Source organism: Cryptomeria japonica, chromosome 3 (genome assembly GCF_030272615.1).
Source record: "Cryptomeria japonica chromosome 3, Sugi_1.0, whole genome shotgun sequence".
NCBI classification, from domain to species: domain Eukaryota; kingdom Viridiplantae; phylum Streptophyta; class Pinopsida; order Cupressales; family Cupressaceae; genus Cryptomeria; species Cryptomeria japonica.
In genome coordinates this window covers 628,180,480-628,208,262 of record NC_081407.1, presented here as the reverse complement: position 1 = coordinate 628,208,262, position 27,783 = coordinate 628,180,480, and the positions used below count along the sequence as shown (strand labels likewise).

General features: G+C 37.1%; 1 protein-coding gene across 3 annotated transcripts in view; it reads left to right on the top strand.

Annotated features, from left to right (window-relative positions):
* The window catches only part of LOC131033030 (mediator of RNA polymerase II transcription subunit 8), a 186,641-nt gene that overhangs the window by 129,557 nt on the left and 29,301 nt on the right, over positions 1 to 27,783 (top strand). For all 3 annotated transcript variants that reach the window (XM_057964146.2, XM_057964147.2, XM_057964145.2), the window contains 3 exons: positions 3,355 to 3,570; positions 15,351 to 15,407; positions 15,531 to 15,701. In XM_057964146.2, the coding sequence (XP_057820129.2) occupies positions 3,355 to 3,570; positions 15,351 to 15,407; positions 15,531 to 15,701 (444 nt within the window). The remainder of the gene's footprint in view (positions 1 to 3,354; positions 3,571 to 15,350; positions 15,408 to 15,530; positions 15,702 to 27,783) is intronic.

The following is a 27,783-nucleotide window of genomic DNA, read 5'->3' as shown; positions in this document are numbered from 1 at the left end:
TACAATGGTGGGTGCCTTAGATTGGGATAGGAATTTTCCCTTTAGCATAGATGGCTCAAGTGTTAGGACTCTTTTGATTGCTTTCTGCAAAGAAGTGGATGCAAAAGCATTAACAATACCATTGAGGTGTTGAAACAAAGTTCAAACCTTCAATGAATACAAAAGTAATAATTTTTTTCAAAAATGTAAAGAACCATAACTACAACTCATTGAAATTTAGCAACATAGGATTCCATAGAGTGTTTTTGTTTGATAGTAACATGCTGTCTAAAATACTCATCCTTTTGCTCAAAGCAGTCCAAAATCCTCTGACTGAATTTATCAACCCTTGGCACAAGGATATGTCCTATTGTGACCATACCATGGTGCAATCGATCATAAGCGAAACCTTCTAAAAGCAATTGGATGGTATCGTCCTTCTCCATAGGACTTTGGGTAAAACAAGTTTGCACTTTTTACAACCAAGCCCTAGCAGAAATTTTTTGTTGCCATGAAAGATGGGAGCAATCAGCTTACCTAACTTTTGTTGTAGAATTATCCTTTCGTTGTTTTAATGTCATCTATTGTTTTTCTCTTAGAAGTTCTCCTAGCAATGATGTGTAGGTAGCCAACAAAAGGTACTGTATTTTTGAAGGCTTCATATTAGCTTGGTATCCTTTAGGCACTCATCTTTCCTTTGCCTCTTTATGTAAAAACATGGGTTTTGATAGATTTAACATGGGATTAACTACAAATTTTTTATTTCAGATGTATTTCGTTATCCTTGAGATGTGTTAGTGGGCTTTGAGCTTTTCAATTTTTTTGTAGCATGCAACATTTGGACTGTTAGCTATCTCAACCCATCTTGTCCTTGGTGCATTATATTTTCCTGAAAGAGTTCTTTTTCTTCAGCTATTAAATTGTGCTCTTCCTCCTACCATATATTCCTTCTGAATCTAGTGCTACCATTTCGTTTGCTCTCTTCTTTAATGGTTGACCTCTCTTTCACTATAATGTGTTCACAAATTGAGTTACCCTCCAAGTTGGCAATATTAAATTTTTTATACTACTGCAATGGCCTTTAGCTAAAATATTCATAAAAGTTTCTTAGATTTGAAATAATGTAATGAGATCAACCAAAACATTCATAAAATATTTAAATCCGAAACACCCATATAAAATAAATGAGTTTGCACATATAAATTGGCCGAAATAGAGTGTTTCATTCACACATTTCATTCAAATGATTACATAGGCCTGCTATTACAAGCCTACAAGTATTTTCTGATAATTTAGAATGCAACGAGTACAAAGTTATTTTGGAAATGATAAAATTGCTGAAATATACCCCTGCTTTAGTTGTCCAAGTTGAAGTGCTGATGCAACATGCATATGAAGTTGCCTTCCAGAAACCAAAGGGTTTTTGTTTTTTGATCTTTAAATCCAAGGGTTTTTATATCCCAATCTGTAAATCCAAGGGTTTTCATCTTTAGATCCAATAGCCGAACACAAGTGCTTGAACAAAGATTCAGGTGTGTTGGTGTGATGAGAGAAGTTGATCTAGATTGATGAAATTGCCCATCTTATATTGGAGTTGAAGGCCCAATTTGGGTTCATATGCATTGAGAGCTATTTAAGAGTTTCTTGCCTTTTTACACTTGAATTTTTGCTCATTCATTGCATCCTTGGTTGGCCTTGATGATTAATGAATTCTCATGTTCAAGTGGTAGGGTTTTGTGAAAGTGCATGCTAGAAGGTAGCCATTGGGGGAAATGATTACCAATAGAGCAAGTAGATGATACTCCAAAGGTCCAACATTGGGGGTTTGGGAAATGGGATTCCAATGTTCTAGGATGCAATATGGTTGTTTTCTAGGGATTTGCATGTTGATAGGAGCAATGTGGTGGGGGTTTAGAGATTTGTGGGTTGGAATACCATATTGACACTTCCACAAATATAGGCTTTTATCAAAAAACCTGCAGGTGCGAAGAGGAATGTATTAGTAGATCAGCTAGGGTTGGGGAATTGAGGTACTAGGTGAACAAGGAGACAGATTTGAAGGCCCACAGGAGAGAAGGAAGTGGAAAATGGGTTTGTAGGGAACTAAGGAAAGGGATGCCGGTATGAGAAAGTTCGAAATCCCACCCAAGGCTAGAAAGTGGCTTAGATTTCCTCATACTTAAGATTAGGAGCATTACAAATTTCTCAAGCAATTCTCGATTCCTTTGGTCTTACTTGGGTCAAACTCTACCTCCATTCTCTCTTTGCTTCAATTATTAAAGCGTATATTGCATTTATTCAACAAATTTGGAGATACACAACTATTTGTAGCAGCTAGATCTACTGATATAGTAATAGGGTTACAACATAGGGTACCTTTGAGATTGATCAGCACAGCTTGGTTCTTTGCTTCATGCTTCTAAATTGCTGCTTAGAGATGAGATTTGGTATTAGAGGCTTCAAAAACTGGATTTGGGCTTGGAAAGCATCCTCTGCTTGTGTTTAATCTTATTTTTATTCTGATCTTCTGCTGCAGTGGCTGCTTCCACATCCCATGCTAGGTTCTTGGGGCTTATTAACTTGGTTGAGAACTTAGAGTTCTTGTTTTAGTTCCAAGATGAACTTCGTAACTTCTTCCTCCTCTTTCCTTACAAAGTGGACTTGCTGAAGTAAGTTCATAAACTTGGCCTTGTATTCTGCAAAGGTAGATGATCCTTGATGTGATGAATGAAACTTTGTTAACTTCTGGTACCTATTCTGACCTGCTAAGCATTCCTTTTGAAATTTCTGTACAAATTTATTTCATTAAATTTGAGCTAAGTCATAACTCTTGATCTCCTTTAGGTGATCCTTCCAAAGTGCTACTTCGCTGTCCAGCCTGTATATGGCTATCTGATCCGTAGTGTTAATATTGAAATTCAACAAGCTAAAATAATTGTCCGTCACTATCAACTGCACCTCAGCTACATCTGCAGCTCCAGCTTTGTCAAGTATTCTAGTATAGTAGTTGCACTCATGAAGTGTTAGCTTAATGTGATTGTCTCATATAGTGCATTTTGGGTTTTTTTTTCATTTGTTTGATCTCCCATACATGCTGTTAGTCTTAAAGGTTTTGGTCTAGTAGCATTTCTTGTGTTTTATTTTCTGCCTTTGATTTAGCTTGAACAAATTTATGCTTTGCAATATTGTAAGGGATATAATTTCCATTTCCATCAGCATTTGGTTATTTATATTTCTTTGTTTTCCTTTGTTGTTTTAGGTAATAGTTCTTTTTGATATATTATATATTCCCATTTGTTCTTTGTGGCTTAATGGGTAATGTATTTAGTTAAATTTTTGTTAGAGTTATGTCTTGATTCATATTGATTATTGCAGGTCTCATCAGTTCAACCTAGTGGTAGATCTGCTCCATCACCTATGACAGCAACTGGAGGAGTGTCAACTGATAATAGGGCTGCGTCACCCATGCAATACACAAACTCTCCTTCACCTCAGCAACAGCAGAGGCCAAAGATGCCACACACACTACAACAATCTCAACCTTACTCATCACAACAACTACGGGCACCATCAGCATATGCAAATGCACAGGTAAGAGTTATATTTGCAAACAGAAATAATTTCTTAGGATGGAAGAAAGTCCTGAAGTTACAGAATAGAGTAAGTAAAATACATCAACAGTTTATTTACTGGATAATGTTTAATAATCAAACACACATCTAAAGAATACTATTTATGGAATCTGCTCTGACAATGTATTTTGAATATTGTAATACTATTGGCTAATTTTATTATTAGAGACTTTTGAAGGCATCACCTACTTCTGGCGCATGGGAATTTACTTGCTTTGATTTGAAAGAAAAATGCCAGAAAAATAATGCAATGCATGAAACCGTCACAAATGTTTGTCCACACTTCATTCATGAAAATACTGAATGACGTGTACAGATGACTTTGATATTCACAATTCGAACTTCCAAGTGAAAAAATTAAAATATCTTATCTCCAATGACCTTTGACCTGCTCAAAGGTGTACAAAATAAGCTACACCCATGCTAAATGGCTAGTGTCTAAAAAAGATTACATTGGTATAGCATGATATGTTCTATAACCATCGATGCCAACACCTTCCAATGCTAGTCACTTAAGGTTGGATGCCAAATCTAAAATCTACATGGTTTTGTGCAAACAGAAGTGTTGCCAATATGCCTGCTGCTAATCCGGGGTTGTCTAATAGACCAATCTGATCTCCTTAAATCTGGGCTTTGATTAAACGCTGATGGATTTCTATGCACTTGGTGTGAGCATGAAAAATTGGTTTTCTTTACCAGTTTAGTCACACCTTGATATCACAATAAGTTGTTGTAGCTTCTCCATGTGACACTTGCAGATTACCAAAAATCGCCCTGAGATAAATTGCTTAAGATGTTGCATTTGCAGGTGCCCTGTATGTGCTTTTTTGAATGAGAATGCTAAGGATGGTTACTTCTTGCAAATTTAAAAGAATATATGCTTTCACCTTTACCCATGTGAAAGTATATCACGTGGTAAAATTCTTTTCACTTGTTGATCTGCCCCATTCTTCTAATCAAAATATCCTGTCTTCCTTGTAATTACTCTATCAACATTGTTGGTTGAAGTCCTCTACATAGTTGATAGTGGTTATGATCAGAAGGATTCCTAACAAATTGTTTATTTGTAAAATGGATGTCGATCTCAGTGTACTTTGGTTGTTTGAGTTTCGAGCCCTACAATGAGTTGACTAATCTGCAAACCTATCTTTTTGTTTCAGCTGAATCTCATGTTTTACTAATATACACTTCTGGTGTTAAACTTAAAACACCATCTAGCAATGAACTTTTGACATCCATTTGTTAGAAAATCTCTTACAAAGTTAATTCACTTCCTTTAAACATATCCTTTGGGCTCAAGTCTAGTCTTGTGTTTGTTGATGGTGTCATTCTCCTTGCACTTTGGTCTGAATACCCCTCTTAACTAGTGACTTTGTTCCTTTTTGGCTACTTTGTAATTACCTAAGTATCATTTTTTAAATTTTTCATCAAGGCTTTGTGATGAATATGAATTACTTATTGCAAAACCTTTTGGCCTCAACTTTCTCAAAAATATCATGCTTCTACATTTTTTGTAGCCAACTGGTTACGCTTCACTTAGTGGATAAAGGAACATGTATTCCAATTCCATTGAGCCAAAGAATATTGATGATTTATAGCTTCGGTCGGAGTAATCTCATAAAATCATATGTATAAGTAATGCTGATTATATCATCAGTATGATTATTGATTTGTTGATATGAACATATACATATTAATATATGTAATAATAATAAGTGTTCTTATTATTATTATATATATGAATATTTATATATACATAATTTATGATTGGAATATTAAATCATTAATCATGCTGTTGATAAATCATTCAGATTAAATTCATGTTAAATCGATAAGTAATATCGATTTATATTAATCACATTGTTTATACCAAATCGAATATGAGCACCGTATCTATATGATCATAAGTATTGATTATATTGATCAAATGGAATGATCAATATAAATCGATTCTCCACATTAATAGTTCGATATCATTTATCACTGTGTATATCGACAATAGTCGATCTCCTTCCAAAAATGATTATGGGAATTGTTACTTGCAGATAACAATGATAACCAACGATTATGAGAATCGTTAACTATTGTTAATCGATAACAAACAATTAGGAGAATTGTTGTCTTGCAAATCGGTTAATTGTTTCGGTATGTTGAGAGGCATCTCAATGAATCGACATGTCTCCACGTACGTGGAGGCATGTCTATTCATCGACATGTCTCCACGTACGTAGAGGCATGTCTGTTCATTGACATGCCTATACCGTAAGATATATATTATGATGGAGTTCGATTCTAATAGGTAAGTACAGTAATCGAAAGTGCAAGCCATTAGATATCGATCTCCTTCATTTGCAGTCCTGCAAATACTTTATGAATTAAGTTGTGTTCCCTTCATATAAGCAACAAACTGCACTTAGAGTTCATTGTCATAGTTTAGTTGTGAATCAAGTATTAGAAATAAATTAAAAATGCTTACATATCTAATCTGATCCAAACTTTAACAAAGAAGAACAACCTGTTGAAATTGGAGAGAAAGTCAATACAACTTAAAAATAAAAATTGCAATAGAATAGTAAATACTAAAGTCTACAAATGTTCAAAAATTAAAAAATTCTTACTTGTGATAGAAATTTGATAGCAAGAGGCTAGAGGAACAAATAGTCTTTCATGTGGAGGTACCACCATGCACAAGCATCTTCCTTGCATTGGTCTCAAAGAGCACAAATACCATGATCTTGCCTTGAGATGAACTTGCCAAACTCTTTCATAGAATTATCCACTGCTTTTTGATAGGAGAAAATTCGACCGAATGCGAACTTGTACCCATTAGCAACTTCACTATCTCTCTATATGGTGCAGTTCTCCTTGGCAATGAAAGTACATCCATGCTATAATATTTGGCAGATAATGTAATGTTAAAGAATAGAATTGATTTCTATTTTTTCTCATTTCAGATGTGTGGTGGGAGATGTTTGGTTTTAAGGTGCCAAATCTATAGAGGATTGCAGTTTGTATCTTGAGCCAGCCATGTGGTGGTTTAGGATGTGAGTGCAATTGGAGTATGTTTGAGCACATACACTCCAAAATGTGCAATAGATTGTCAGTGCAAAGGTTGAATGATCTTGTGTATGTTCATTACAACCTTCATCTTCGTCATAAACAGATCTTGGGCACTAATGTGTCTCCTATCACTTTAGAGGAGGTTTATTCACAGTCAAAGTGGATCACTAAGAGTGATGATCTTGTCTTCAATGATGATGACTTGGCATGGGTTGATTATGTGGATTGAGAGGTAGATATGCAGTAGGCATGGTAGAGGAGGTTAAAGCACGAGGAGACCCATTAGAGGATGATGATGTGGATGCCACTGAGCTTGAGCTTGAGACATAGGCAGATTTTACAGCTGCAGCATCATCCAGGATCTATATTAGGTTCACACGTAGGAGGGCCAAGGTGTTGAGTGATATAGGCTCCTTTGTGCAATAGAATTCTGGCTTTTATTTTGATATTTGTTTGGAACTTTTGGTGCCATCGATTTTATATTCCATTAGTTTTGTAGACATTTGGCACTATTTATATATCCAATGTGTTATTTCCTTCAGCTCAAATTTGCATTTATACTTATGTGATCAATGTATACTTGTGTATGTGTTGAAAGTAGCTTCTATTTCATTAGGTTATTGTGTATTTAATGTTTATTTATTAAAGGGCGCATGAAACAAGTTTTAAATCCTTAAAAATATCTGAATTTCTTGGGTTTTTAAATTTGTCGAGTCTTTGCCAAGTTTTTGTTGGGTCTAGGCATTGAGTCCAAAATCAACTTGTCATGTCCAAGGCGAGTCTGGGTCTTGTAACACTGATTTCAACTAGCAACCATGGTAGGGGTTGGAGGGGAAACTATAGTAGGGTGCCTGGAGTATCCTTCCTATCTAAGCCCAAGGGTGGGATACACCTTGACCCCCTTGGCCTCATGTGGCAGTGTAATGTCTGCTTTCTAGCACACGTTGTATGATGTTGTCGTTAGCCTATTTCTCCATGGTTTCGTAGGCTAACCAAGACATTTAAGGGATATTGATAATTTTGGGCCTAGGCAGTTTCAGTTGCAAGCGTTTCTGAGGTGTTTTGATGTGTTTTTGGGATACTTACTATTTATAGTAAGTCGGTTGGGCCAGGGTTGGTTCATTAGTGACAATATCATGTCAATGGAAAATGTTCAATATCAATAGGAGAATTTATTATCATTGATATGATTTATTTATGCATTGATAAAGTTAGATTATAAAGTTAAATATAAATATTTAACTTTATTAATGCGGGACTTTAGTTAAGTGGGAAATATTTAATAAAAAAGGCTCCCCTTATTTTAATAACACATTGAAGACATAAAATGTAAATGGGGAGTTATGTTATTTATCCCACATTGGCGAGTTGAGTGAGTGAGCTCTTATGTGGGCATTATAAAAGACTTCCAAGAGCTCATTTTCAGATATGCTTGGTTATGTGATAATTTGATATTGGAATTTCTCCATAGTTACTGGAGTAACAGTGATAGCCTTTTTCAAGGACGAAAACCCTTGGGAATTTGTGGGTTGGACGGAAACCCAATTCCATGTAGAGAGGTGGATTCATCCAGAATTCATCATTGAGCTTATTTGCAGGTTTGGAATTAGTTTGAGCTTCAATCAGCTAGGGTTTGGCATGGATTTTTGAAGATTTTGAACCTTTAATGAATAGTGACGTGAACAGTGCCGCTACAGTAAATGCTATAGTGATTGCTACAGTACCACTACAGTGCTCGCCTCCATTGTTAGCCTATTGCTGGTTATTCATTTAAATTTAAAGACTTAATTTGGGAAGAAGCCTCAGACCCAGGGTTTCATGGTTACATCTCTGTCTTAGGTGGCTATTCTTGGTGAAGATTTAGCGCTTGTTTTCGGCTCTTATTTGCTGTTATCGTTCTCAGATGTACCCAGATTTGTATCGAAGTGTTGATGGTCCATTTCCAGCCTTATTCACTTCATTGTATGTTATTTCATCAATCAGGGATTAACGGGTATGTAATAAACTGGCTGTATTCTTGATTAGTTGCTGAAAAGTGCTCTTTGGAATGAAGTTATCAGTCTTAAGACAAGTTGTACCAGTCATAAATAAATCAACCCCTAGTTCTGATTTTGCTTTTAAAAGTTGTTATTCCTTGGATCCCTACTGTCTGAATTTTGTGCATTGTTAGTTCTTTATTTCCTCGCAATATTATGTGATTTTGCATGAATCATCAAATCTCAAACTCACAAAAATAATTAAGAACTCAGAAAATCAGACCATGTATGCAACTGTTTGACCAAATGTCAAGCAACAACAACTGAAAATTATGGGCAGAACTTAAAGGGGATTCTTAGAGGCAGGCTGGCAGCCATCCACCTTGAGATGGTGTACTTAGAAGAGGATCTCATATTAGTTCTCCCTCCTTGTATTCCTTTACTAACCTCGTCATGATTGATTGCAGCAATCTGATGAGTAGACTAGGAATCTAGATATTTCACATTATCACCGAGATCCAATATATGAGAGGTTATGTATCAAATATATTATTATGTTGCATACATATTATTGCCTATATCAATATGTGAGGAATTATGCATAAAAACATTATCATGCTGCATACCACAAAGATGAATAAGATTGCTATTGTCTGCTATATATAATAAACCTCTGATCTGATCGATTTATATGCCTGATTTCTGTTGTCTTTTCTTGGATTGATTGCTTGGTTCCCCCCCTTGAATGCTGGTCTTCAATATATACCTCTTCCTTGGGATGGAAGAGTCATGTCCTTCCATAATCCACGCCCCTTCCTTGTAAGGTGGCGTCTCCTTCTTAGTGACCATTGCCTTTTGACTACTGCTGATTGTTATTATCTTGATTGTTATTAACTTAATAAAAATCTCTTCCTACATTCGTGCCTCTTCAATATGGACTTGCGGCTGTTGGGATGTAATCGCACCTTAATCATGCATATCTTAATAAACATCCTCCTATATCTTATCGCTGCAGAATTGCTATCTTATTTTATTAGTTTCTTGGATTAATAACCTCAGAAAATTGTGAAGTCTTATAAATAAGACGATTTTGTGATCAATGGTGTCTCCATTTGTCTTTCTTCATGGCAGAGGCATGACACTCAGTTACAAGAGATAGCACATAAGTGGCTCTTGTTTCATTAAAAATGCGTTACAGGAAAACAATAGCATTATTTAGAATATTTGCAAACATTAATGTAACCTTTATTCATAGAATTGCTGAAAATTAGGGGCATTCACATCTGATCTTTGGATATCTGAGACTTCATCTTCAAGTAAATGAGACCAAAGCTTGCAAGGTAGAAATGAACTTTTTCTCTTATTAAATAAGACAAAAGACTTTCACATAGATTTGATTTTTGACCTTATAAAAGACAAAAATAAATTATTAGTATTACCTATGGTATAGTTGTACCAAAAGTGTATTACAGTGTTATGCCATGATATGCTTAAGGATTTTAGATTTTAAAATGATTGAGTCTTGTTGATGTGTTTTTTACGCAAATGCGAACACAGAATAAAATACTAAAAAGTATCTTATCCTCTCTTGAACAAAATCTCTCGGATGCTGAAGACCAGCTTAAGGATCATTCGAGACGACTCCAAGGTTCATGAATGTAGTGTCACTACGTGTGGATAAGCTTAGTTGGTTTAATGTGATAATGTTGGAATCACAAGGGGACTTACATTCGAATGCCTGAATGCTTGATTTGCTGGAACTTGATCATCTGATATGACAATTGGGCGATGCTCTTTGTCCTAGACTAACTTGAATTAAAATAATGGCAAAAGACGAAGGGTTGAGAGAATCTATTCTAATCCTAAGAATGTAGAAAGATGAGTGAATGATTAGATGGAATCCTACTGAGCGAGGTCTCACCATCAAAATCAACAATTTGACACAAGCTCAGTGCAATATTCTAAGGACGTTTCTAAGATGTTCGATTCAATACCATCAAACATTGATCACCATTCAAGTTAATGCATAAGCAATGAGTGTAGAATGATTCGAAGTTAAGCTCATAACATTCCAGTTGACCACACAAGGCGCTCTTACAAGCAACAAGAGGCTAGTGGTATGGATTAGGCGGATTCCACATAAATACATTCAACAAATTCCTCCACTCACTCTAATTACATGAAAACAAATTGAGAAGCAAAAACCATGCAAGTTGTTGAAGTAACAAATCAAATTCACTATAACTTCAATGAAATCAATTGTTCTTTACAACCATGTTTGGCAACAATCTTTGCCTTCTACTCTAACTTCTATTCTAATTGCTATTCTATTCTTTCCTAACTATTAGCTATTCTCCAATTATTAACTATTAACTATTAACCTTTACAAATGAAGAGCTTGAGCCTTTTATAGTGCTCTCAATACAATTCAACGACTCAGATCAATTTGAGATCAATGGCCAGGATTTTACAATGAAAACCCTAATTAGGGTTTGTTACAACAAACTCTCCTTAGCCAATGAGAAAATTACATTTCATGAATGTGGACCAATAGATGTCAGGGGTATATGCCTCTAAGTTTCTGCCATCATTGGTGAGTCAGGTACATTGCATCTAGACATGCTGATGTGGAACCCTGGGATTGGTGAAGTAGTGACTGGGATGCCACCTCAATCTTGCGCTTTGTAGACTTGAGTTGATTCATTGTCATGAAGGGATGTTGAGAGATATCTCTTGATACTCAACATTATTTAGTTGCTTAATGTGATGATGATGATGAGAATTATTGATGTAGCTGGGTCCTTCTTCCATCCTTGCTTGCTTGCCTTAGGGTGATTGCATGATCTCTTCCTTTAGATCCTTTCTCCAATCTTCCTCCAACCTGGTCCTTTTGATTTCTTTCCTTGCTACCTGCAAAACAAACAAATGGGTATCAATCTCACATGATATATAACCTTTATACACTCCCACTTTGACTTGATTTCTTATTCTACATTTGCAGGTCTGATATGTGTTTCTATAGGGGAGATTCCTCCTTTTGATAAGTGAATTCACTGTCCAGGAAGTATCCTTATTGTCTAAGGGTGAATTTGAGCTGTCTAATGATGAGATCTGTCTTCCTTGATCATCAGGTCTGCACCTTCAAAGTCTGATTTCGCCTTTGTTAGAATGATATTATTGCTTCTTTGGTAAATTCGCCTTGCTAATGATTGAATTCTTTTCGCTGTCTTGAACTTGAAATTCGCTGACTGTTGGAGCTGCTTACAAAATTTGCGGGTGGAAAAGATGTTGTTTTTTTTTGATGTTAGAATGATCTAGTGAACTCCTTTATATATGTGGCCTAGGGTAGAGACATGTCTTTGGGATGCAAGGCCAACTTGATCTAGTGTAAACAAAATTGTAAATTATCCCTCTTAGTGCTGGCCGACTTGGTAACTCTCCCTTCCATCAATTCGAAATTTTGAATTATCTTTGGGCGCCAAAATGTTTGTTTTGAGGAATCTCGCTTTGAGTCTCATACAAGGTGCATGTGATTTGCTTGATGTAGTGACTTTGCTCTATGTCCTTGCTAAGGACAGGGCCTAAAATGATCAAGTTTGCTCTCTTTCCTTCCTGAGGACAAGGCCTGTATGAAGTTCGCTGATCGTCCTTTGAGAGGACAAGACCAATATGAAGAGATTCGCTCATCGTCCTTCCTAAGGACAAGACTCATATGAAATTTTTCGCTCCCTAACCATCCTAAGGACAGGACCTATATGAAATTTTTGCTAATCATCCTTCCTAAGGACAGGACTCATGAATTTTTTTTTGCTGGCTGGCCTTTGCAAGGTACGTTCTCATTAATTTGTTTCATTTTATTTGGGGATCAAGATCAAGACAAGGAGCTCGCTCTATGTCCTTTCCAAGGACATGACCTATAATGATTAAATCCGCTCCATGACCGGTCTAAGGACAAGACATATAATGCATCTCGCTCTGTGTCCTTGATGAGGGCAAGACCTATAACAAAACTTCTCTCTATGACCAAGGTAAGTTCAAGGCATACCAAAGTTTGCTTCTAAGATATTTTCCAAGTTCGGTCAACTATCAGCAAGGAGAACAACTTCACCCAATGTCCTTTGGAAGGACAGGTCCTGAATTCTTGATTGATCTCCTTCGTTCCATGCTCCATGTTAATTTTCGATCAGGTTTATAATAGACAGGTATTTTTAAAATTTAGTTTAGATCTCAATAGAATATAAATAGACTCCAGTCTGATTTATATATATTCGATCTACTGCTGATATCTGAATCAGTCTATTTGTATGCTGTTATATCGATCTGTAGATGATATGCTAAATCTACCGTATGCTGTGTGATTCCAATTTATCACATTCAATCTGATATTGTTTCTGTTATCTGTATATGTTCACGAACTATATCTATATATATATTTACGCACTGCAGTATTTGACTTCCCACGATCTATATGTATATATTCACGTATACAGTATATAATCGGCTTATTGATCTCTATTTCTATATTGATATTCACGGGCTGATTCTAACGACCTTCTCTTGTAATCTTCGCTGTGTAATACCCATGCACATTTGGTTATTCTCTGACTATAATATGTGCACCTCTATGTCTTCTCTTCATAGACCCGATCAACGGATCTATATAAATATAAGTCAATGCCAATGAAATGACATGACTTTCCATTCGGTTAGGAAGGACACAAATATAGAAGGTTGCGATTCACTTAGCAACCGATATTAACTTAATCGCATATTATAAAAAAGACTTAACCACCGGTTAAGATAAGAGGAAAGCTAATTTAGTAAAACAACGATGACACTAACAAATCGTAATAGTTAGAGAGGAGCTGAAGTCGCTGATATAGGACAACGGCCATAAATAAATAAACTGTTAATAATGGTTGTGGCATGGTAATTAAAAACACTTAAAATCCCCAGGCTAAAGCTCGGTGGGTCCCAGCAACGAAGGTCCTTAAAAATCTTATTTGATTCTCCATTTTTTGAGTGTGTGGGGCCGAAAAGGATGATTGAATATGGTGGAGAGAAATAGTGGGGGGGGGAGTGGTAGGAAATGTTAAGGGTAGCTGCTACGTGGAGAGAGAGGGAGGAATGGGATGTTGGAGGAAAGGGGGACATAAGGGATATAAATGATGGAAGTAGGAGATACGTGGGGTTAGGAGGTTTAGGATGTGGGAGGGAAAAGGGGATGGAAGGAGTTAGGATATGTTGGGGAATAAAGTGGAGTGGGAGGTATAAGGGGGTAATGAAAGGGTAAAGGGGATGAGGGCTATAATGGGAGTTATAAGGAGCAAGGAAAAAGGGTAAGGGGGTAGGGTGGTAGGTTAGGATGGAGGTAGGTGATAAAGTGGAAAGGTGTGGGTAGGAAGAAGGTAATTAGGAATAAAGGTGGGAAATGGGAATAATTAAGTAGGTAAGGAGGTTAGGCTGTGGGAGGCTAAGGGGTATGGAGATAGGAGGGTGGAAGATGTAGGTGTGGGCAAAGGTAGGTGTAAATGTAGATAAGGGTAGTGGATGAGTATACTAGGATGGGGAGAGGGTTAGGTAGGTAATGGTATAGGTTAGAAGATGGGATGTAAGGTAAGGGACATGGAAGTGGTAGGTTATGTAGAGATGTGAAGGAGGTTAAGGCATGGGGGGCAAAAAAAGGTGGATGGAGGATAGAGGATAGAGGATAGGAAGGTAGGTGATTTAGAAGGTTTGGTAAATGGAAGTGAAGAGTGTTAGGGGAGGTAGAAATAGAAGGAAATGGAATGGTGAAATGGTAATGGCTGGGAAATGGGAATGGGTGTGATCGGGCTTGGGCACCCACTAACCGTGCTATGAGAAGTGGAAGTGATTATGCCTTGGCTGGGCAAAGGGGGTGTTGAACCTCACTTCATCCTAAAGAGAGAGACTTGATCAGCTTTTGAGCAACTACACACAAAAGGTTAATAGCAAAGACTCGACAACAACTAACAACTAAGTTAAGAGGACTAACCTAGAAAGCGAAAAAGTGGGGGTCCCCATTTGCGATGGGGCGATGTGTGAATACCTCACAACAAGTCTCTCATTCAAAAATTCCAAATTGTGCATATTTTTCATACCCAGAAAATGCAAAGCGGCTAATCTTTGATTAACTCAAGAAACCTCATAAGTTAATAGAAAGAGAGGAAGACGGAAATACTATCTTTGTCCATGATTCACCCAAAAAGGATTGAAAGGACTCAGTAATTACTTTCAGTTATTAAATAGAAGCATCAGGGGAAAACAACCCAGGGTGTGAAAATAAACCGAAAAAAAAGTACAAATGCAAACAAATTCTGTCACATGTCTCTAGTAAGGTTCAAACCAAATGAACCAACAGCATTGTTTTCTATGGTAATGAAATTATTAGGATAAAGGTATGAATAACTTAATCAAAAGATACTTGAAATTACCATAGGACGTCTCAATCCAGAGAAACTTCTTTTTAGGCATTTACTCTAGTATGGATTTGTGTTGATATTCACTAACATGCAATTTTTAAGAACGTGCATGTCTATCCCCTCCTTCCTTCTATTCCCCTGTCTTGCACACACATAGACATGAGAAATGGACACATATCGTTGAGTGATTCTAGAGTAATTATAATTGAAGTCTTTGTGAAGTTGGTGATTTTTGTCTTTTGGTTTATTTGTTTGTGCAGACCCACATTCCTCCATCACAAGAGCAACAAAACCAACTTCAAGCAAAATTTCAGCAGGTTTTATGCTTCACCATTTTGTAATTGTCTTGCATAGTAGATGGACACTACTAATTTGTAGAATGTATTCTTCAAGTAATGATGGTCTTACATGTGAATTGTTTGTTCTTCATTGCCAAGCAGGAGAGGCAACCTTATCATAGTTTCACAAATAGGCAATTCTCATCTGGGTCAGCACAGCAGCATGGGATTGCCCAAAATACTCAAGGAAGTCAGTCAAAGCATCATTTGGCTTCAGCTGGCAATCTTGCAAATATATATGGTGGAAATCAGAACTTTGCTACTTCCCAAATGGTACATTTTTAATAGGGGCTAGAGACTCAAAAAAAAAATAGAATACGAAATACCTAGTCACATAACTTTTTATTGAACATTATGGATCTTTATTTGTGATGTTAATGCACTGCTGAAAATAACTTTTCAAAGTCAGCAAATGGTCTCTGCATTTTGAAACATTACCAAATTCTTATATGATTAGCATCTATAGTGAACATCATATTAGTTATATCTTCTTTCAAGTGAAGCACAGATATGTGGCATATTGTAAGCACGGAATGATATTTGCCAGCGCTAAAATAGAAGCAAGCCAAGCTGGACATTGCTCTTTCTTTATGTCTACCTATGTGACAACCATCAATAGAAAAGGCTTAATATTCTACTTAAATTTCACCTAATGAGCTGCATGGAAGTTTGTGAATTGTCACATGCAATTGTTCAAGTTTTGGAAAAGAGAAATGTAAAAGTATGTACAAACACACACACATACACATGTCTATAGACATTGTATTCAATATCCAGAAAATGTACAAATGATGATATAGTAACAAACAAGCATCTACAAAATAAATGCTAACAGGTACATTTCACTAATAGAAAATATTATTTAATGTTATTTGATAAGGTTTATTATAAGTCCCCTTTTCTTAAGAGATTGCTCTCAAAGCTTATGGAGAGATGCACATGAAATTCATGAAAGATTGATTCTCCCAAAGATTTCCTGTTGTGTGGAAGAATACTTAGTTATTTGTCTAGAATGTAAGTTCTTTGGATGAGCTTTGAGAACAACTTCAAGTTCAAGCACAAGTTCTCCCTTATTCATCTAGGATTGGAAATTCAGTTCTAACAGGAACATGCATATCCTATTTCTTCAGGAGACAATATACGTGAAAAACATTGTGGACACAAGTTGATCATGGTAATTCTTATGCATAAGATAGAAAATCAATCTTCTTACTTATTTGGAATGGACTGTAAAACTCAGGAGATAACTTGAAATGTCAGCCACTCTGTGCCAGTGAATTTTTTCTCGGAATGATCTTAAGATGCCTGAAGACAGTCTCCTTCAAATTATTGCCCTGTTCAACATTGATCAGCTAGTTGCATTTATTACGAGAACATTGTAAATTCTCAATCGTTTGATTGATCTTTTGAGAGTCTTCAAGATAGCTTTTAACTACATGAAATTTAATACTAGTAGCAATGAAATGCTTAAGCCCTTGGAGTTTATACTTGTAAAGGGTAGTGAATGGAATTATCTTGACAGATATATGGCTAGTGGTATTATACAATCATTTTGGTAAGTGTAATTTTTTAATGCATTGTTCAGTTTGGTGGAGTCAAAACACCAAAAATATCCTTCTAAGCACTAGTTCCTAACTTTTGTTTGGCAAGTTACTTACATCTTGATCACATGCTATCATTTCAGGAAATCTATGTAGCTTGTCAACACTTTCTGCAAAACCTTTCGCTGTGTTTATGCATTGGATAGTTACTTCATTTCAATGAAGTGATAATATTTAGTTATGCAATCTACTACAACAAAAAGCCAGTCTAGAACCACAATTGAGATTGAACATACCATATTTTGTTCCTCCTTTGAAGATAGTGCATCTGCAGCAGTAATGTATTTGACCTTCTTTTGTAGAATTTCAATGTCAAAAGCTTGGATCTTCTACATCTTTTTTGTTGTTCTGTGAACAAGGTTTTCTATTTGAGCATATATTTAAGACTATTATGGTGGGTCTTAACAACAAACCTAGTATCTACTAAGTATTTCATCCACTCAGCCAAAATCTTTTATGTAGCTTGATTTTGTGACTCCCAAAAGCTGCCGGCTGACTGTTTTGCATAACTATTTGCTCCAGTCTTTGAGCTTAAAGCATCAAATTCGATGGTTTATGTCTTGGAAATGGATGAACTATGGAAAGCATCTCTGTCGCACAGGCAAAATCTTTTATGTAGCTTGAATTTGTTACTCCCAAAAGCTGCTGGGTGACTGATCTGCATAATTATTGCCCGTCTTTGAACTCCAAGCATCAAATTTGATGGTTAATGTCTTGGAAAAAGTTGGCATGACAGCCATGTGAGTGGATGACAATGCATTCTTCAGCTTTTTCAAAGCTTTGATCAGTTTCCTTCATCACATATATGATTCTTTCTTCAATAAACTTATGTGAAGTTCCAATATATAGGCATAATTTGCAATGAATAACCAGCCAAATGTAGGAAGCCTTTGCCTTGGTAACAGTTTCTATTGTTTTGAATCTTTTGATCTTCATAGAATCAACTTATAACAACTTGCATTCATATGCCATCAAATGAGTGAGTCATAGTCGAGACATTCCACTTAGTCAACAATGTCATCTGTCTTTTTCTATTAAACTCTTCAAAGATAGAGTTGAAATAAGACTCTACTTTAAGGTTTTCTTATGAAGATAATAGATAGTTGCTAATGAAAATGAAAAATAGTTGCTAATGAAGATAACGATAGTTGTTTCTGAAGACAGTAATGTCCCAACTAGATTTTTTTATAATTTTTTGATATTTTATGTATTTTTCTGATTTTTGGAAACAAACAAAAAATCAAATTGAGAACAAGTGGCTGGAAACTCATTGTGAAACTCTTGAATGCTGAAATACAAACTCACATCAACATGCACCATAACTGGGAAATCTGAATTATATGGATCAATTTTAATCAAATATAGTTGCTGGTTTATGACTGACGTAAACCCTAGGTCTCCAAATAACACAGATCTTAATTGAAATAGTTATGAAATAATTTTTCCACATCAAACACCAAATTTGAAACATTCAGAAGCTGATTTTGCTCAATTGCAACTGCTAGAAACAATATTTTTCAGCGTTACAATAATGTCAAACCCACTCACAAAAACATTTAGGAGTATGGGTTTTGAAGGCCCCCTCGAGATGTGTATTATGTTTGCATGAGGAGGAGTTGATTGATCATCTGTCTCTAGGGCGCCCTTTCTCACAGGCTTGTTGGAGATGGTTATGCGCTAAGCATGGATGGATCGTTTCACTTCCAAATGATATTGTAAGCCTATTTAAGGGTTGGCCTATCCTTCACAAGTCTGGTCTTTTTGGTTGTCTCTAGATTTCTAGCCCTTCGTTACTAATTTGGCAGATGTGGAAAGAAAAAAATCGTAGAATTTTCCAGGAAAGGGATATGTCTCTTTCTTCCTTTCTGAACAAAGTCGAAGAAGCACTAGTAGAATTAGTAAATAGCAGATTTGCCCTGCATTTGAGGAGACATGCTCATTTCATAGAGTGGGATGGCAAGATGAGGTTCAAATGGCATGGTTTGAGAATCCCTCCCTTCATGGGAGTCGGCAGCAAGGAGGTTGAATCTATCAGGGCTCAAGCCACTTGGAAACCACTGCAAATGGGCTGGTTCAAACTTAATTTTGATGCCACCTCTAGGGGTAATCCGGGGCCATCAAAAGCTGGATGCATACTTACGCTTTGGGATGGTTCAGTTGTGGATAGGCTTGCAATCCTTCTGGAGGAAAATACTAATAATATGGCTGAATTGAAAGCACTGACTCAAGGACCAATCTTCTACAGAGATCTAGGCATTTCCAAGATCAAAATTAAAGGCGATTCCTCTCTAGTGATCAATGTGGTAAGGTCGGGTTCAATTCCTAATTGGAAATTATTTGATTTAGTGGACAAAGTAATGGACTCCTTAGCTTTTTTGAATCAAACACAATCAACCACACCTATCGAGAGGTAAATAGGGAGGATTGGACAACGTTGCTACAAATGGAATTGAGCTAGGCACTCTTGGGCCTTGAATGATATTCTGGTGGCGTTGATAGGAATTTTTTTGATTTTGAGGTGACTCATACCCGTAGCATTTATTTCTAGGTCGTCTAAGAACACACTCGGTTTTATTGGGAGAAAAGATCCATTAATCTCATACCATTTTTGCCTTTTCAAGATTGGCTGCTCGATCTTGGGAGATTTATACGCTGGCTTTGGCATAGAATTTTCAATACGTTGCATTCCCTTGGCCATTGTCGAACAACGTAATAATGTTCATCTTTAACTCTTAAGATTTTTGAGTATCGGATTGGAGCCACTTCATCTAAAGTGTTAGGCCTAGCTTTATCTAGCATATCATTTCTGACATGGAGACTCGAATTTGGCTAAGGAGCGACAAAAGGCAAATGTCATTCCTCGATACATTTCAGACTAGCAGTTGCAAATGGTATGCAAGGCGCTGGGCTTGTTGGCAATGGAGGCGATTAGGATGGTATTGGGCAAAGATTTTCTTAACTCTGCAAATGGTTACCATGTCAACACAAACATCTCTTCTTGTTTCTTGGCCTCGCTCTTGGACCTTGGTGAGTTGAGGGTTAGTCCTTGTTGTTGCTACGAGAGATTTTCAAAGCTAAATTGCTTCTAGGCAACCTTGATGTGGTTGTTTTGGCAATTGGGATTCCATGGCCTGAAGACATTCCAAATTTGTTTTAGCCAGGGGTTGAGGTGGCAAGGCAACCTTTCATTCTGAACTTGGACGAGTGTGGATTGGGTGGCACCTTCATTGGGTTGTGGTGAGCAGAGACTTTCTTCGTTGTCTGGTGGGAATTGAGTTTGAAGACAACATGTGATGGATGGATAGGTTTGCGAGGGTTGTATGCTTAGATGATTTTTACGGTGATAGGGTTTGAAGTGTTTGCAAGTCAAGTTTTTTGGTTTTTTGCTAACCTTGTTGAATTGATGTGATTGGGAGGTATTTTAAGTTTGACTTTGGAGGTGGGTTGTCGGGGCTGGTAGGGTCTTTATGTAAGTGATCTGGAGTGGTCATGTGAACCAGTTGTCACTAAGTGGTAATTTTTGGTGGTTGCTTCGACCTGGTGCGCGTCTCCAATTTTGTTTTATCTATGGGGCAAGAGGGGCTTGTTTTGTTGTCTCAATCAAAATGTCAATTTTATTTGGTCCGAGGCTGGGCTTTGTTTTTGTTAGCCTTATTGGTATTGTGAGGCCAATTTGTCTTGGTTGGAAGGTTGGAATGATAGCAATGTAAATCTTTTTTTACAATTTCCTGCAACCTTCCTGCAACCTTGGTTGCATATTATGTATCAAAAAAGAAGATTTATTTAAATAAACTATTAATATTACTATTAATTAAAAGGATTATTAGTTCACCTGTTCATGGGTTTGGTTAGGTCGGTTTGAAGGCATGTTGTTGGGCCGATACTAGATGGGTTCCTCCTCGAGAAGGATGGGTTAGTGAACTTTGATGGGGCTTCTTGGGGCAATGTGGACCCAACAAGAGTTGGGTGTATCTTCCTAGATCACAAAGGAAGCATTCTTGCAATGGTAGCAAGGAAGCCAGTTTGAGGTACTAATAATGAAGCAAAGTTCCAAGTTATAGAATTGGGTATCAAAGCTTGTAAGTGATTGCATCTGTTGAGGATTCATGTAGAAGGTGACTCGATGATTACCATCACTGCAATCAGGTGTAAGGATACTCCAAATTGAAACCTTAAGAAGTTTTTATCCCAAATCTAGGAGGATCTAAATGGATTTGAGGAGGTGATGGTGTCTCATATCTATAAAGAGGGTAACAAGTAGGCAGACAAGTTTGAAAATCATGCAATAGACATGGAGGAAGGAGAGTGGATGGGGGACTTTTTTAGTGCTTGAAGATTTGGCGAGAGGAGTTTGGAGGTGGCTATTGAATGACAAAAGCATTAATGGGGACTAGGATGGTTGCATTAATGCAGAGGGAGGAGAGTTTATGCCCACACATGCAAGTAGATGGAGAGATGCCATCTTAATGCTCACTGTCATGTTCTTAATGCCCAGGGCTATGTTGAGGATAGTAGATGAAGGAATGAAGACTATAGTATGCCTTGATTCGACAGAGAGACAAATGGCATTTCGTGAGAAGATTACCGATAGGAGACTGATGAATATTTTCAAAGTAGTGGATGGAGAGGTCCTACAAGTGATAAAGATGGTGTTTGGGGATGGCTTCTTGAGCTTTGAGTTTTGCCACCATGTGAACTCGAACATATCCTCCATGTTTCTCACGTGGGTGTTTGAGTTGAGAGAGGACAAGGCCTCAACCAAACGACTGATGGACTCGCTAGTTTGGGCAAAGTCATGGGTGAATATGCGATGATTTGTGAACCTAGTTGAAGGTGGTGTTGGCTTGTCACTAGATAATGGCCAAAACTGGCGCTCCCTTATAACAGCCCCTTGATCCCGTTCCACATCTGAAAAGTGAAATATCAGGGAAGCCATCGAAATTTGTCAAACTCAACGTCATGCATGAATTTATGGATGACATTTTTGTTTTGAAGATACTCTATGTTGGAAGACTTTAAGCTACTTCTATAGTTGCAGTGAGCGAGTTGTGGCAAACATCACAACAAATTATATAGAATATTGGTTGTGATTCTCAGGATGCTGCTCAAACCCTAGCTATAATTCTCAATGTCTCTGTCAACAATGATGTCACCCAAGTCGTATGGTGAGGTTAAATGTACTTGTTATTGATAAAGCATATTATCTTTTAGATATGTTATTCACTTGGCAAGATTGAGATGTTATGTTGGTACTCCAATAAGGGAAAATGATGATTACTTTAAATGCATTTTGACTATGTTTGTTTGGGAATATTTTGTTATTGGCTAGTCCAAATTACTAGTTTGAAAGAAACAATTTTGATAAAAAAATGTCAGATTTTTGAAATTGATGTTTTGTAACACCACATAATCCATCTGGAGGATGTAGTGACATGTTTTTGATTACTTAAGGAGGGAAAGGGCCCTAAACCCTCACAAGAACAAACACAAAACAACAAAACAAAGTAGCAACATAACAACCATTGGCAACACAAATCTAGGCACCAAGTCAAAACTCTAGAAGCTAACTCTCAGTAAGTAACCAAAAACATAATACCACACCCAAACCGCCATAGCTATTTGACCAAAAAGTCTTAAAAATAACATAACCAAACAAGCTATCAATTGATAATAGTAATTATAAGCATTATCAATAGTTATCATATCAAAATTAAAATAAGTCTGAGGGGGCACGTAGGCCACATAAATCATATTGTTCAAGAAAATAAATACAGGATTACTATAACTAACTAACCACTCCTTAACCATGGACCTATCTCTAATAAAACTATCAATAACTTTAATCTTAAAAAGAGTAGCAAAAAGGCATCGAGACCAACACAATATCATGAACAACAGCCTAATTGTTGTTGAGGATGTCCAAGTTCCTAACAAGTCTCCTCATCTGTTCCTGCCAAACCTCCTGACCCGACTCTTCCTCATTCTATTATGTCTCTTGCAAATTATCCTTTTCCAGTTGTTTCTTGGCTTTCTTCTTAAATTTTCTTTGACCACAGACAATCCCCATAGCTGCCTTGCACGTTATTCCATCAGTAACAACGCCAAACCTCCTGACCCGACTCTTACTCATTCTATTATGTCTCTTGCAAATTATCCTTTTCCAGTTGTTTCTTGGCTTTCTTCTTAAGTTTTCTTTGACCAAAGACAATCCCCATAGCTGCCTTGCTTGTTATTCCATCAGTAACAACACAAATAGTATTTAACGCCTTGCTCATCTTTCTTTTACTTTGTCTGCACACCTCCACTTTGGACTTGAGGTAATTAACTCTAACTTGGAGGTCAATAATCCGGCCATTTAATTTGGAAGTGTTGTCATCTTTCTTCTCCACTGGAGAATCCATGGAACAAGGCTCCATTTCATCTTCTTCACAATCTGCAAGGGAAGGGGAACTTTGATCTGACTTTTCGCTTTCCTCCTTAAGCTCGTTGGTCTCCTCCGAATTATTGTTAGTATCTACCTCCTGTTCCTCTTTAACCTCATGAAAATCTTCATCCTTGGAGTCATCTGTTGAGGATTCTGTTGACGTGTCTAAAATCTCATTGCTACGACTCCATCCGGCCAACGCAGAATAGAAATTGCTAAGAATCCTATCCTCTCTTGAGATAAGGAAATCCCTAATGCTGTGTGAACTTGATCAATGGGGATGACCTCAATGTTTTGTTTGTCAGGTCTTGACTGCAGGATAGCTTAGTAGTTGATGTGTTTTGCTAGGAGCACAAGGGGACTTATGATTTTGAAACAAGCTGGTCTATTACGACTCTCGAACTGTGTAATAAAGAGAAAAGAGGAAGGGATAGGAGATCTAAAACTAATAAGACCGGTATGCGGGTAGACGGATTCAACATAACCAATCCTTGCTTGGCTAGAATAGCTCACAACCTTGCAGGAATGGTGCAATCTTCAAGGGGACTTGGAAGATTTTCAGATTGCAAACGCACGACTAAGCACCCAATTTTGGCGCAGCCTAGAGAGACACCTGCAATTGAACTAAGCACAATCAAAGGCTCAGGTTAACCATACAAAAGGATACACAATCAGTACATCCTCAATGGTATGAGCCTGAATCTATCAAATACCTGCACACCCAAAACAAAACAAGACAATAAAAACCAAATCAATCTAAAATGCTGAAAGAAACCATGCAAACAGGATGAAAACAAGACAATAAAAACCAAATCAATGTCTATATATTGATTTCAGCTGCCTATTACAACAATTTCTGCAGCATCTCTATGCTACTGCTAAGGTCTAACCTATTGTAACTTCTAAAATCTAACTATAGGACTCTAACTACAAAATTCTCTTTGACTGTCTAATCCTTTACAAAAGAAAGGCCTTTGCCTTTTACAGAATTTACAATTTCGAATCGAAGGGCAAGATTGACTGCATCTGAGGGTCTTGATCTGCCTTCCAGAAGCTGGCAACTTTAACCCATGCCCATTAAACTCTCAGTCATCCATCCAACCACTATCCCAACTACCCACAACTGGTTTGGCATTTAATTTGAATCTATCCGATAGTTGGACATAACTGTCCATAACTGACCTGTTTCCCCTTTGTTTCAAAATATTTGAGTGGGGCCCACAGGCAGTTTTACAATAAACAGTTTCAGCTTTTAAAATTGAACTTTTGGAATTAAATCCAGCTGTGCACTTTTCCTGAGAATGCATAGACTTGCCGCATTCGGAGTGTTCTTTGGTCTTTGGTCTCGGTGGTGGACTTCATCTTTGTTCAGCGGCACGGTTCCCAATGCTCGGTTTAGATCTCACACTCTTGCAACACGTTCCTGCATCTTCCTCTTTAGCTCAGTGCCTGGCTTTCTTGTTTCAGGCTTTCTCCTGGTTCTTCTAATGACGTCCTACAAACAATCAATTGATTTCACCTCAATAAATTAATTTGAAAAATTAAATAATTTAATTTAACAAATATTAAATTTTAACGTCTGGCTTCGTCTTGTGGGGTTCGGGCCTTGAGAAGCTCTTTGTGAGATGTATCTTTTGAATGTTTTTGCTTCCTCTTTTAGATTTTGGGACCTTTAGGCAAGTTGAGAGATGTTATGCTTCCTCTGAGCGAATTTCAAATGCCTTCATTAGTTCCTTAGCTGAATTTGAAGTTAGGATGTCTATAATTTCTAGTTCCCACGAATTGAAAGTTTGCCAATTGGATTTATATCGACCCATTGATATTTTCGGGCAAATGAAGGATTATTTGCAATTTTGCGTGATCATGAACCTTTTAATTCATTTTTGGGACTTAGGTGAACTTCGGCTAAGAGAAGCCTTTTGCGTGACTTTGAATAATTTTCTATTTCGAACCTCCTAAGTTTAATCGCGCGACTTGAGCCTTTTCCTATTTTCGCCCCCTTGCCTTCTTTAGCGTGAACCTACTTGGTATTTCGGCCTACAAGTTGGTTTTGAAAATATCTAAGTTTTCACGCCCCTTTTTGTATTGGCATTTTCGGGCTAAAAACCATTTTTTGCAAACTTAATGAAAAATGCCCCTCCATTCATTAGTGATTTTCAGCTTGGAATGCCATTTTGAATTATTGAAGTTCAGCCTAAATGGTGATTTTGCCAATTTTGGCCTGGAGGGTCATTTTGCCAATTTCCAAAGTTTTAATGCCCTTACTTCTTTCACGAATTTAGTTGTTCCTGGCAATTTCAGCCTAAAAGCCGATTTTGAGAGTTCTTAGTGATTTCGGGAATTCTAAAAAAAATGCGAGATTTGGAAGCCTTTAAAGTTTTCAACCTTTAAGATGACTTCACACGATGTAGGTCCATTCTCTCATTTTCGGCTAATAAGCTGATTTTGCAAATCTTAGTGTTCTCTGCTAATTTTGGGTTGAGAGCTGACTTTGTAAGCCTTAAGTTGTTTTCACTTTTTCGGCGAATTAGATAAGTTTGTGAGATTTGGGAATTTTCGGCTTAAAAAGGGAAGTTTGCGAGTCTTAGCCCTTCATTTTCGGGCTATTAAGACCCTTTGCAAGTTCGGGTATGAGCGATTTTACTTGGCCTTTTGTGAGCGAACTTCGGGCATGATGCGTGATTTTTAATTGCTTGTAGACCTTGCGACTTTCACTCTCTCAACTCTTCATTTTCGGCCTTTGGCCTCCTTTTGCAATTCGAGGCATTCTATCAGAAACACGCGATTTTGGAGAGAAAATGTGCGATTTTCTCATTTCTTAAACACCTTTTCACTTTGCCAACTTGGGGAGGAAGTTCTGCTTTCAGGGGAAATGCAAGTTGTTTTCTCTTTCATCTAATAAACCTGTGTAATGTCCCAAATTTGCGCGATTCTTACTTTTGCCCCCTAATTTTTGGAATGAAAGAGTTTTTGTGAGCTTTGAAACTTGACACTTAAGCTCTTTAAATGGTCAATGCAAACTCGATTTTCCTTTCAACCAAATCGTCTTGGCAAAAATTCGAGATTTTGGGATGCTATGCAAAACTCCTTAAATTGCCCTCCTAGCTCAGCTGGTTGACAAACTTGGCCATCTTGAGTATTTTACAAATCGCGACCCTTTGTTTCCAAATTTGGCTTTAGGACAAGTGGCGAACTTGGGAAGAATCTGGAGGCAACGAAAGGATTGGATTTTGCCTCGGGCTTTCTCTCAGACAAAGACCTCAGACACGGGGGGTCCCTTGTCAAAGATAGGGTGTGTGTGCAAAACGCACAACAGATTCCTCATTATCTTCTGGAGAGAAAACTTCAGCAAGTTCAGGGGTGACTTTCTTAGTTTCCACTTTGCCTTTTTAATCTTTCGCAATGAGGTGGGCAGAGCATCTCTCCCCCGAACTACCCTCTTGTTTATCATGATCCTATTTTGCTTCATCCTCCTCTTCAGATCTCTGCTCTGTAAATGATTGTTCAATTTACAATTCAATATGCAAGATGTATTCTTAATGTATTCTCTATATCTATGAATTTTCTATCTCTATTATGAATCTGACTATCTTCTTTATTTGACAGGTGAGAGGAGTATTTTCGATTTCAATATCCTCTTCACAAATATCAAATGATATATATATGCAAAAGGGAGGATCAAGCAGTGCTTTGACCGGGCATGTCTTATGGACATGATCGATCAAGACACTACTTGATCACACCCCTTGGCATGTATTATCAACCGGTGTTTAACTTATTACCAGCCTGATACTAATCGGGGTTCACGTAACATTGTGTATATGTTAAACGACATTTACAATGGGATTGGCATGGTATATTAACCGATGGGAATCGGTGTCTATGTTAATTGACACCGATCACTAACTAACGGTTACACATCCCAAGTGGTGCATACTTTGCCACCCGAAAGCACTTGATAATCATTTGTTTATTTCAAGGAACATATCTGATGTAAAACGGAATACATAGTTAACCCAAATAACCATTAGAGATCATCGATATTGATTTACTAAGTAGATTTGATATAGATAGGAATGATTTTCAGATGAATAATAGCTTGATGTTTTTCTTGATGGTTTATTGATATGATAAATGATTGAATGAGAGACTTCATTTATCTCTCATTCAATCATTTATCTTACCGAAGCTATCATGCATTAACACTCCCTCTTAGCTAGGTAAGATAAATCAGAGTAGTATATCAAGCATCACAATTCAAATGATAGTTAGCATTCCTTCACACAATCTAACTTTCTAGGGAATCATATCACCTAATCACATGATATGA